The sequence below is a fragment of the Capra hircus genome, chromosome 5 (assembly GCF_001704415.2).
Source record: "Capra hircus breed San Clemente chromosome 5, ASM170441v1, whole genome shotgun sequence".
In the NCBI taxonomy this organism is placed as follows: domain Eukaryota; kingdom Metazoa; phylum Chordata; class Mammalia; order Artiodactyla; family Bovidae; genus Capra; species Capra hircus.
In genome coordinates this window covers 107239350-107251842 of record NC_030812.1, presented here as the reverse complement: position 1 = coordinate 107251842, position 12493 = coordinate 107239350, and the positions used below count along the sequence as shown (strand labels likewise).

Sequence of the window (12493 nt, the reverse complement as noted above, 5' to 3'; positions counted from 1 at the left end):
AGCCCCCTCCTCCTCTACTCATCCGTCGGCAGGGGACATCTTTGAAGGCTCACTTCACATGTTCTCGGTCCCTCATGTGGCTTCTGACCCACCCACTGGGGGTACCTGCCCCGAGAGCCCCCAGGTGGGGCAAGTCTGCTCACGTCTGTGTCTCTTCCGATACACAGAGCGTGGGCATCATAAGCGGCCCAGGCCTGGGTACGGGAAGGTGGGCATGGAAACACTGCCCTTCCTCAGGAGTCTTGCTATGAGAGCATGGATCTCCAGTGACCACAAGTCTTCAGGAGGACAGAGTGCTGGATGTCGGGCACATCCCAGGAGAACAGCACAGCTCTGATTGAGTCTTACACCAGTTGACCACTGAGGCCTCTGCAACTCCAAACCTCTTAAATGTGTGATAATCCCAGAAAGTGAGAGAGGAAATACTTTGAGCTGGAGGAAGATGATATTGATAAAGCGAAGCCTGGCAACACTACAAATGCCTTTTTACATGAAGTTAATAGAGTAATTTGAAAAACTTATATTGGACAATATTTTATGTTTTCTCCCTGAAGAAGCAAATGCCTAGCAGCACCGTGACCTTGAGCTTCCTCCTCCATTAGACTTAGTTGGAGGGCAGGTGAGGTTGGGGCAGTGGCCGGGCCAGGGGGGTCAAGGGCTGTGGGGCTACATGCCGAGTCTTTAGAAGTGGCCTGTTGTGAAGAACATGTGTGCACACGTATAACTGAACCACTTTTCTGAACACCTAAAGCTAATACGATTTTGCAGCTCAACTATACTGCAATAAGAAAAATAAAATGATCGGTGGACTATTCTGTATTTAAGACTGTTTTGTGGTTTAAGGCAAGAAGGAATATTTGTCCTCTGGATATACATCTGAGTTAGCTATGAAATTAAAGAACTGTTGTATCTTGATGTTCAATGAGAAGATTTAGTGGAGAAAGGGAGATCAGTGGAGAAATAACTCCAGAAAGAATTAAGAGAGCCAAAGCAAAAACAGCACCCAGTTGTGGATGTGACTGGTGATGGAACCAAGGTCCGATGCTGTAAAGAGCAGTATTGCGTAGGAACCTGGAATGTTAGGTCCATGAATCAAGGCAAATTGGAAGTGGTCAAACAGGAGATGGCAAGAGTAAACGTCGACATTTTAGGAATCAGCAAACTAAAATGGACCAGAATGGGTGAATTTAACTCAGATGACCATTATATCTACTACTGTGGGCAAGAATCCCTTAGAAGAAATGGAGTAGCCATCATAGTCAACAAAAGAGTCCAAAATGCAGTACTTGGATGCAATCTCAAAAACAACAGAATGATCTCTGTTTCCAAGGCAAACCATTCAAGGTCACAGCAACCCAAGTCTATGCCCCGACCAGTAATACTGAAGAAGCTGAAGTTGAACAATTCTATGAAGACCTACAAGACCTTCTAGAACTAACACCGAAAAAAGATGTCCTTTTCATTATAGGGGACTGGAATGCAAAAACAGGAAGTCAAGAGATACCTGGAGTAACAGGCAAATCTGGCCTTGGAGCACAAAACAAAGCAGGTCAAAGGCTAACAGAGTTTTGCCAAGAGAACGCATTAGTCATAGCAAACACCATCTTTTCAGCAACACAAAAGAATACTCTACACATGGACATCACTAGATGGTCAATACCAAAATCAGATTGATTATATTCTTTGCAGCCAAAGATGGAGAAGCTCTATACAGTCAGCAAAAACAAGACCGGGAGCTGAATGTGGCTCAGATCATGAACTCCTAATTGCCAAATTCAGATTTAAATTGAATAAAGTAGGGAAATCCACTAGACCATTCAGGTATGACCTAAATCAAATCCCTTACAATTATACAGTGGAGGAGACAAATAGATTCAAGAGATTAGATCTGATAGACAGTGTGCCTGAAGAACTATGGACTGAGGTTTGTGACATTGTACAAGAGGCAGTGATCAAGACCCAAGAAAAAGAAATGCAAAAAGGCAAAATGGTTGTCTGAGGAGGTCTTACAAATAGCTGAGAGATGAAGAGAAGCTAAAGGCAAAGGAGAAGAGGAAAGATCCTCAGTGATCAGTGCAAAGAAATAGAGGAAAATAATAGAATGGGAAAGACTAGAGATGTCTTCCAGAAAATTAGAGATACTAAGGGAACATTTCATGCAAAGATAGGCATAATAAAGGGCAGAAATGGTATAGATCTAACAGAAGCAGAAGATATTAAGAAGAGGTGGCAAGAATACACAGAAGAACTGTACAAAAAAGATCTTCATGACCCAGATAATCACAATGGTGTGATCACTCACCTAGAGCCAGACGTCCTGGAGTGCAAAGTGAAGTGGGCCTTAGGAAGCATCACTACAAACCAAGCTAGTGGAGGTGATGGAATTCCAGTTGAGCTATTTCAAATCCTAAAAGATGATACTGTGAAAGTGCTGCACTCAATATGCCAGCAAATTTGGAAAACTCAGCAGTGGTCACAGGGCTGGGAAAGGTCAGTTTTCATTCCAATCCCAAAGAAACAGAATGCCAAAAAATGTTCAAACCACTGCACAATTGCACTTATCTGACATGCTAGCAAAGTAATGCTCAAAATTCTCCAAGCAAGGTTCAGCAATACGTGAACCGTGAACTTCCAGATGTTCAAGCTGGATTTAGAAAAGACAGAGGAACCAGAAATCAAGTTGCCCAGCATCTGCTGGATCATCGAAAAAGCAAGAGAGTTCCAGAAAAACATCTGCTTTATTGACTACACCAAAGCCTTTGACTGTGGGGATCGCAGCAAACTGTGGAAAATTCTTAAAGGGATGGTAACAGCAGACCACCTGACCTGCCTCCTGAGAAATCTATATGCAGGTCAAGAAGTAACAGTTAGAACTGGACATAGAATAACAGACTGGTTCCAAATCAGGAAAGGAGTATGTCAAGGCTGTATATTGTCACCCTGCTTATTTAACTTATATGCAGAGTACATCATGTGAAATGCTGGGCTGGATGAAGCACAGGCTGGAATCAAAGATTGCTGGGAGAAATATCAATAACCTCATATGTAGATGACACCATCCTTATGGCAGAAAACGAAGAACTAAAGAGCCTCTTGATGAAAGTGAAAGAGGAGAGTGAAAAAGTTGGCTTAAAACTCAACATGCAGAAAACTAAGATCACAGCATCCAATCCCATCACTTCATGGCAAATAGATGGGGAAACAATGCAAATAGTGACAGACTTTATTTTGGGGGGGCTCCAAAATCACTGCAGATAGTGACTACAGCCATGAAATTAAAAGACGCTTGCTTCTTGGAAGAAAAGCTATGACCAACCTAGAAAGCATATTAAAAAGCAGAGACGTTACTGTGCCAACAAAGGTCCATCTAGTCAAAGCTATGGTTTTTCCAGTAATCATCTGTGGATATGAGAGTTGTCCTATAAAGAAAGCTGAGTGCCAAAGAATTGATGCTTTTGAACTGTGATGTTGGAGAAGACTCTTGAGAGTCTCTTGGACTGCAAGGAGATCCAACCAGTCCATCCTAAAGGAAATCAGTCCTGAATATTCATTGGAAGGACTGATGCTGAAGCTGAAACTCCAATACTCTGGCCACCTGATGGGAAGAACTGACTCATTGGAAAAGATCCTGATGCTTGGAAAGGTGAAAGTCAGGAGGAGAAGGGGACAACAGAGGATGAGGTGGTTGGATGGCATCACCAACTCGATGGACATGAATTTGAGTAAGCTCTGGGAGTTGGTGATGGACAGGGAAGCCTGGCGTGCTACAGACCATGGTGTTGCAAAGAGTCAGACACAACTGAGCAACTGAACTGAACTGAAAAATTTTAAAGTAGAAGAAAGAAAATGAAATTACCCATAACCCTACCACCCAACAATGTCTGCCTTTAGCACTTCAAGTATATTTTCCCCCAGGCTTCCCTGCCTCGTGGGTACTCGTGTCTGTGTGATAAACAGGCTCATGTGATGTAGCTGTTAAAGCCTCAGGTTCTCTGCAAAGAATCCGTTATACACTTTTGCCAATTCTGTCTGTTTTTCCAAGTAAGGAAGGGCATAGAAGCTTTGGGTAGGGAGAGGCGTAGAAGCTTCAACCACTGGATAATGAGCTGCAAGCCTCGGAAGTCAGTCTTGTTCTGAGCACTTTTTACATGAAAGTGAAGCTTCATTGGTAGATGGCCTGTGGTGGTGACTCAGGAAGCAGCTGCTGGCCGCTTCCCCTGGGGGGTGCTGTCCACGGCCCGCCTCAGCGTGTGCAGAGTAAAGCAGTTGGCAACCCAGGGACCCTGAGCGCAGAAGGGAGCACTTGCAGAAGTGAGCTGAGCTCCGCTGTCTTCGGCATAGCCAGCAGGCTGTCCAGCCTTTTCACGCCAGCATTCCATCAGTGACTCTGTTGGGGACCACACTCTGGTCTCCTGTTCCTGATCCACATCTCGGAAGCCAGGCCAGTGGTCCTGTGGCCATAACTCACCTGAGAGTTAGAAATAACTTTTTATGACTCAGAAAGTGATTCCATGTGCCATTTAATACTAGCGCCAAATATGCGAATGGTGGACGGAATTCTTGGCTGAAAAAAATCCTTTGTGCAGTGAACTTTCCAAACCGAAGCAAGCACAGTGGTGATCAGCCCCAGCCCCGACATCCTCGGGTAGAAAGTGCAGCCAACAGCCACGAAGCTTACGGAAACACTCAGGGTCCGGGGGCGGGAGTTGGGGGGGAAAGTTGTATTCACGGCCACTCCACGCTGGGGACAGAGAAGTGTGTCCTGGCCCGAGGGCACAAGTGTGCCATGGAAACGAATGATGCCACAAAGCCCACCTGGCAGAAGCCCGCACTTTACAGTTTTATTTGCTGTTTCAGCGAGGGAGTCACAGACAGCGCTGCTGCACTCTCCCTGCTATGAATCCCAGTGTGTGAGCAATTGCATGGTTGATTAGATTAATGGGTGGTGATGACTCGGGATCTGAAATGACGAGGCTTGTCTCTCATCTCTTTCTCTGTGAAATTCTAATTTGTAGTGAGCGGTTCAGAACACTCGGATTTGAATTATTCTGTTTATGCAAAAATCACTCATTAAATAAGGATGATGTTAGTAATTTTTAAAAATCAGTGGTTTGAGTCAGCTTTCCCCATTGGTTTATAGACCAAGGTCAGTCGCTCTGAGAACACAGCTCTCCAGTCTTAAGTCAGCTGCCAACTGGGCTTGGAGCCCTCCCCTGACCCAGACGAGGCGCCAGGGGAGCCTTTGTATTGCTGATTACCGTGGGAGAGCCGGAGACTTTGTTAAAGCTGCTGCTTCTCAAGCAGACCCCCAGACTGTCACACCTCCGGGCGTCTCGGGGCCTCTGGATCCTGCAGGCCGATGGAGTACCGCTGAATTGTGCCGCTGCGACACACTCAATCTGAATTTGGTTTAGACTCAAACATAGCTTGGGCTTCCCAGGTAGCACTAGTGGTAGAGGACCCACCTACCAATGCAGGAGATGTAAGAGACCTTGGGTTCGACCCCTGGGTCAGGAAGATCCCCTGGAATAGTAAATGGTTACCCACTCCAGGATTCTTGCCTGGAAAATTCCATGAACAGAGGAGCCTGGCAGGCTACCATCCGTGGTGTCACCAAGAGCCAGATACAACTTAGCAGCTGAGCACACAGATACGATAAAGAGCATGAAGGTGCGTTCTTCTCAAGAGATTAAAGTTTCTTTTACACCGAAAATGAGGTGGTTTTTTCCATTTCAGTGTAAAACCTGCTCCGAGCCCAAACAGATCAGCAGCTCGTCCGCCATCCACGACAACCCCAACCTCATCAAGCCAATTCCAGTGAAACCCAGTGGGAGCCGGCAGCAGCGGGGCCCTCGGCCCAGCCAGGTGCACGGTCCTTGCTCTCCACCCGGTCCCAGTGATTCCTGAGGGACTTTGGCCCTGAGGCTGGTCAGAGGCGAGGGGGTGGGGGGCTGTGCTATGGAGGTGCCCTAGTAGTTGATCCAGGAAAGAGAGATTTCAAAGTGCAGGTTTTGTCATTATGTATAATTTGCTCTTCCTACAAAGGATTGCCGTTTTGACATTTGGCATTTCCCTTACTCTGTGAACTTGATTCCTTAGAGGTTAATTTGTTCCAAAAAGACAGCAGCCTAGTACCACATTGGAGCTGACGATACTATTACCCGTTGGGCCATATCCTTCTGAAGTTGGCCACTGACAAGAGATGCAGCCCTCCCCACTTAGCGCCCAGTCTGGGGCCATGTGCCCTGTGTGGGTGGGACTCCTGGCCTAAGGACTGGTGTCAAGTCCCCCTTTAGACCCCATGACCCTCGCTGCATTTGCATCTAAGATACAAACTTGAAACATGACATCAGTTTTTGTATGAGTATATATATTTTTCAGAATACGCCAGCATCAGCAAAAGGGCTGATCTGCAAGTTCCATCACTGAGTGTGGGTGTAACCAATACCTATGGTTATTCTTCATCAAAAAAAGTTTTTATAAGGGAATTGTTGGTTTAAATCAACTTTAAAGATGAACATGGAGCCAAAAGACAGTCTCATGCAAGTCTTGCATTGAATTTTTTTTAAATGTCTTTTCTAATTATTTTTTAGTTTTTATTATAAGCTTGCTTTTCGTGGAAATTGTTTACAAGAGAAACTGGAATGTGTGTCTTTAGGGTACACGCATGTTCTCCTAGCAGAGGCACCAGGGCACAGGCAGGAAGGAAGAAGGCCTGTCGCCAGCCACAGGGGCATCTACGCCTCTGACGGGCTGTTAGAGCTACTACTCTGTATTCGCATCAAGTTAGAGAGAGTGATGACTTAGAACTCTCCAGCCCTTAATTTCTGTCATTCTGTGGAAAACTGTCAGGAATTCGGAAACCCTTGTGTTTCTGTGTTTGCTCAGTGTCCCAGGTACTTTGCAGGGGGAGGTGTACTTCCTGCTGGGGAGACGGTCCTCCATCTGTCAGTGTCTGTGCTTTTGCACACGGTCGTTCCCAGGCCCAGCAAGCATCTCCTGACTGCTCGTCAGTCAGCGGATAGTGAGGGACTTCCACGGCGGCCCAACTTTTAGGGCTCCGGGCTTCTGCTTGCAGGGGGCCCAAGTTCCATCCCTGGTTAGGGAACTGGATCCCTTATGTGGCCCAGCCCCACCGAAAAAAAAATTCAACAGATACTGAAATATGACAGCTGTCTTGGGATGGGAGGGAGAAGCCTGTGACAAAATTTGATGTTAGAAAGGCAGTCCCAGATGTGTAAAGTTTATGATCATTAGGCTTTTCTATCCTCTAATCGACCCCTTGTAAATAGAAATCATTGGGTGGGTAAGTTAGGTTTCGTTCCCCCCATCACACATAACCAGATCACACGTGGACATGCTCTCAGACGTGTGTGTTTGTTCCAGACCTCAGACCCGGAACCCCAGCACCTGTCCTTGACGGCGCTCTTCGGGAAGCAGGACAAAGCCCCATGTCAGGAGGCCACAGGGCCTCCCCAGACCCTCCCCCTGCATCAGCAGCAGCCAGAGAAGCTCCCGGTGCGGCAGGGGGTCGTCCGATCCCTATCCTATGAGGAGCCCCGGAGACCCTCGCCCCCCGTTGACAAGCAGCTCTGCCCTGCCATTCAAAAGCTCATGGTCAGGAGCGTGGACCTACAGCCACTGGCAGAGCTGCCTGAGAGCCGGCCCTGCACAGACGCCCTCAGGGCGGCCTGCGCTGGGCCCGCCCAGACAGGGTCTCCCCACAGGCACGCACTCGCAGCCCCTGGGATTCAGAACCCCCTCCAGGTGCAGAGCATCCCCGGGGCCGAGAACAAGTGTGAGCCCGGAGCGCCAGCACCAGCCAGCTCGGCCACCACCCCCGCGGCCCCAGCCCAGCCCACCCGTCTTGGCAGTGCCCTCCTGCCCCAGACTCCGGGGCCCTGGGCCCTCCCCAGACCAACACCCCCCGGCCCTGGCCCCGGCCATCAGCCAGTGGGGCCGGGGGAGGTCTCCCCACGGGAGCTGCTGCGGAGGCTCCAGGCGGTACAGCAGGAACAGCAGCTGCCAGCGCCCGGCCGCCCAGCCCTGGCGGCCAAATTCCCCACAGCAACCCCGAGCACCCGAGTGCGGAACCCCCTGGAGCCCTGGAGGGACCCGCCCCCCAGCACTGAGCAGCCAGCTCCCCTCCTTCAGGTAAGTGTCCTGCTGGGGAGCACTGGACGGGGTCCATGCAGGACACCACGCCCACCTCCACCTCCTGCCAGGAAGGGGTCTGCTCTCTGCCCAGTGGTTCTGGGAGCCCTCCTCTCGAACACGCTTCATTCCTAGAGAGAAGACTTCTTGTTTCCACGTGTGACATGGATACAAGAAAACCCTAGGTCTTTGTGGTTGGAAACTTAGGGCCTGAAATTGTTCCAGGATGCCATACCTCGGGTCCCCGCTGGTTACGTCGCCCACAGTGAACTGTTGTGTATTCACGATGCAGTACGTGCTTTCAGGCACTGGCTGTGGGCCAGGCCCCTCTGCACGTGCTGCGTGGAGGTGAGCCGGGCGCCCCGTCCCTGTGGAGGCCGCAGCCCGTGGCGTCTTGAGGTCAGCGGAAAAGTGGGTCACCGACCCTGGAAGGCACAGCCTCCCTGCCCATCTCTGCAGGGATAGCTTAGTGAGAGTCAGGAGAAGCCAGAAGCTGCCCCTGCCCCCGTCCCGACGACATGCACACTGACTGCCAGAAAGGAAATGTCCTTCTTAGAAGTGCTCCGTCCTCCGGGGAAGCTGGTTCTCTGTGGTCACTAATAACTCGGGACAGTGACAAAACTGAGAGCTTGTCCATTTCTTCACTGCTCATGCGCAGGCAGCATCTGGAGATCTGAGGGACGTTTTTCCGTTTGGGCTGGTGCAGATTCATTGACAGTGCCTCAGGGCTCAAGTTCAGGAAGTTCTTCCTATGTATTATGTGTCCTCGTTGCTCCTTCTGTCCTGTTTCGGCGAGCGGCTTACAGCAGGGCCCCAGAATCGTTCACTTTCAGGAACCAAGGCTGCAGGCGTGGAAACACAGTCTTCATGTTTGTCAGACTGTGGGTCAAAGTGCTCCTGTGGGCCGTTGATGGAAATCTCACCTGTGAGCACCTGCCGTCCTGAGACAGAGGCTGCTCCCCACCCTCATCCTCGCCCCAGCGCGACCGTGCCCCCTTTCTCTGCTTGTTCCCGAGGATTCAGACCGGGCACTAGGAAGCTGGAGTTAATGGTTGGCGGTCACCCTCATGGGCACGCCCCCTTCCCTGCTCACAGGCCACAGAGCCGGTGCTCCACTAGCCGCCCGTGGAGCCACCTCTGCTTCAAACGACGACCGGGGACAGTTACACAAACCACCCGCCCCCTCCACCTGCTTTCTGCCCAGGATAGCGCCGAGAGGGTGACTGAGGTCACAGCAGCTCCCGAGGGGCCAGGAGACACTATGGAAAACTTGGTTTTAGATCTGGTAGCCAAGAAAGGCAGACTGACCCGCCCAGACAGACTGGTCACTTGCAGGGCCTGCAGGAATAGTCCCCAGGGCACTGTCCCCCCGGGCCCGAGTGCAGAGAATTAGGAGGTTGAGGGGTGAAGATGTGACCCTGCCCGTCCTGCCCACGCCAGGCAAGGAACAGGGCGGCTCCCTCATAGAGGGAAGATGGGCCCCAGCGGGCAGGGGCATGGACGGCCAGCCCCAAGGGAAAGGACAGGTTCTAGATGCGGTCAAGTGGTAACCGGAAGCGGGGAAGTGAGGTGCTACTCAGAGCACAAGCCTTCCTGCCGAGTGGCCCGTGGGTATGACAGCGGACGCCAGGCCGATGGTACCGGGGTGGGGCGGGGGGCGGTGCAGGCGCAGGCGCAGCCGGCCTTCTGTGGGCTGCCCCAACGCTGGAGCCGCGGGCGGTTAGCCTTGGAGCCTGCCGTGTCCCCCTCACTGTCCTCGCCCTCCATGTGCGCCGGCGCCGGAGGCCCGCACCTGCCCACCTGCCTCCGTCTCCCCGGCCAGGCCCTCTCGCCGCAGCGCATCCCGGCCGCCGTGACCCCGCCTCCACTCATGTCACCCCTGGTGTTCGCGCAGCCCAGCTGGGCCCCGCTGCAAGAGAGGAGCCGTGCGCCCTTGCCCCCAGGAAACCAGGACCCCGCTGCCACACCCCCTGGCCTCCTCCTGCCCCTGCGGACGCCCGAGCCCTCGGGGACCCCCGGCAGCGCCCTGAGCAAGCTGCAGCTTCAGGAGGCCCTGCTGCACCTCATCCAGGTAGGGAGCACCGCCCCCTCCTCTGCCTCACCCAGGGCTCCCTGCCCACTCCTGCTCCCCAAGAACCAGAGGGTGATGCGGCAGCCCAGAGCTTCCGGGCGGATGCGTCCGCTCCTCAGGGTGCTGTCCTTGGAGGAGGGACTGGTCCCCTCCAGTGCAGGAAAGGAAGAGGCAGGCACCACCCCTGCCACTGGAGGGTCCTTGGCCTGGGGGCGTTGGGAACCAGCAGGAGGTGGAGAGGCTGCCCTGAGCCCCGGGGAGGGGGCAGCGGGGACAGCAGGAGCGGCTGTGACAGCCCAGGCGTGTTTTACAGAGATCCTTAAAGCCTGCAGTGAGGATGGGGTGGGATGACTTCCTGTGCTCACTCCTCCCTGTGAAATAAGAACAAGGACACTTGCACAGAGCTATGCCGGGCTGGGTTTCCAAGACCAGGAGGCTGAGGCCGAGGGACAGGCCTGCGGGCACCCGCCAGCGAAGAGCAGAGCTAGGCCGCAGCCTCACTGTCCAGCGCCCCTGCCCACCTCACAGACCCGCCACGAGGTGGCTGAGCGGCCCAGAGAGAGCACACCCCAGGACTCGGGGCAGGCCCTGAAAAGCCGGCAGACCCAGACAGCTCAGGTCTCACGTTCAGGGGTCTTTTGCGTAGTCTCTTCGGGTAAAAGGATTTTCGTGTCATTTTGCTTGAGTGTCAGGGGGCCTTGAGAGAGCAGCCAGCACTTCCTTGCTCTGTAGTCCGGCTCAAAAAATGGAAGTGTCCTCTAGTCAGACTGTTTAGTTTGAAGGTAACGCATTTTAGAGAGGAGGGGAAGGGGTCAGGAAGCAGCTGAGCATGAAAGCGGAGCAGACAGGAGTCGCCCACACCTCCCTGATTGCCAGGAAGGGGAGCCCCCTCCTTTTCCAGGGGCCGCTCGTGGTAAGTTCATGAAGGCTTGGGGACGACATCTATACACCTCTGTGAGCAATAGACAAAAACCCCTTAAATGTGAATGTACAGGCACTTACTCCATCTAATAACCCTGTCCACAGTTCTCGGCGCAGGGGCAGAGACGCTGCGGGGCTGCAGCGGCCTCTCCCCCAGGCCTCGCTAGTTAGATTTCACACGTCTGTCACCTGCACTGGCCGCTCCCCCGTGAGCCCCTGGGAGTGAGCAGGCGTGTGAGCCATGGGTGGATCACCAGAGCGCCACAGAGCCCGGCGGGAGGGAGTCTCCAGCTTCAGAAGCAGAAAACCTCCATGGGTCCCTCGGCCCCTAGAGCAGCAGCAGAGCCCCCCGGTCTCATCGCTGTCCCCCAGCCAAGACCAGAGCCCTCCTCAGCTAACGGGGCCAGGGCAGGGCTCTGGCTCTGGCTTCACCAAGCACATTGCCCTGAAGTCTTCACTTTGGCCCACAGTAAAGGCCGGCCTCCCCGGTGGCTCAGTAGTAAAGAACCTGCCTGCCAATGCAGGAGACCCAGGTTTGATCCCTGAGTCAGGAAGATCCCAAGGAGAAGAAAGTGGCAACCCACTCCAGTATTCTTGCCTGGGAAATCCCATGGACAGAGGAGCCTGGTGGGCTACAGCCCATGAGGTCATAAAGAGTCGGACACAACTAAACAGCAACAACCACTGCTTGTGGGTGACTTGGGGACCTTTCAGAGCCACTAGTGATCTCGCAGCCAGGCGGGCAGGATCGAGTGGGTCCTGTCCTCCCCCAGCAGCCTCCAGAGGCCTGGTGTCTCTGCAGGCAGTGGACTGACCAGGCCTCTCTGGAGCCGGCCTCACTCCGTGCTTCCCCAAGGCTGGGGCCCTGAGCTGCAGGCCACAAGCACCTGCTGCTTCCCCACCTGACCGCTGAGGACCCACAGCTGACTCGTATCCCTACCACCTCCACAGCCTGGCCTCAGCCCCCCTACTCACACAGGTGCTTAGAGACCAGGCACGTGAGCACCCAGGTGGGGAGGAACAGCTTAGGATCCGGTGCCAGCCCAGCCCCAAGACAGACTAAGCCTCTGGTTTCTGCAGCCGAGTCTCACCCCCTCAGGGCCTCTGATTCTGTTTTCCAGAACGACGACAACTTCTTGAATATCATCTACGAGGCTTATCTCTTCAGCTTGACACAGGCGGCCGTGAAGAAGACTCTATGAAAGCAAGACATTTCAAAACCCATGTCCGAAGTCCTCCAGTTCAAGGCTGTTTCTTGTCAAATGTTTCCCTAAATGTTTCTGCCTTTTTAAAAAAAAGAAAAGAAAAGGATGTATAATATGAAATAAAATGTTTCAGACATTTTCA

General features: G+C 52.5%; 1 protein-coding gene across 2 annotated transcripts in view; it reads left to right on the top strand.

Annotated features, from left to right (window-relative positions):
- The window catches only part of DCP1B (decapping mRNA 1B), a 43273-nt gene extending 30780 nt beyond the window's left edge, over positions 1–12493 (top strand). Inside the window, exons 6-9 of one of the 2 annotated variants that reach the window (XM_018048690.1) lie at positions 5737–5865; positions 7387–8154; positions 10049–10225; positions 12268–12493. In XM_018048690.1, the coding sequence (XP_017904179.1) occupies positions 5737–5865; positions 7387–8154; positions 10049–10225; positions 12268–12348 (1155 nt within the window). In that variant the 3' untranslated portion in view covers positions 12349–12493. Of the gene's footprint in view, positions 1–5736; positions 5866–7386; positions 8155–9976; positions 10226–12267 lie in introns of both variants that reach the window. The other variant, XM_018048689.1, reaches the window with a different exon arrangement.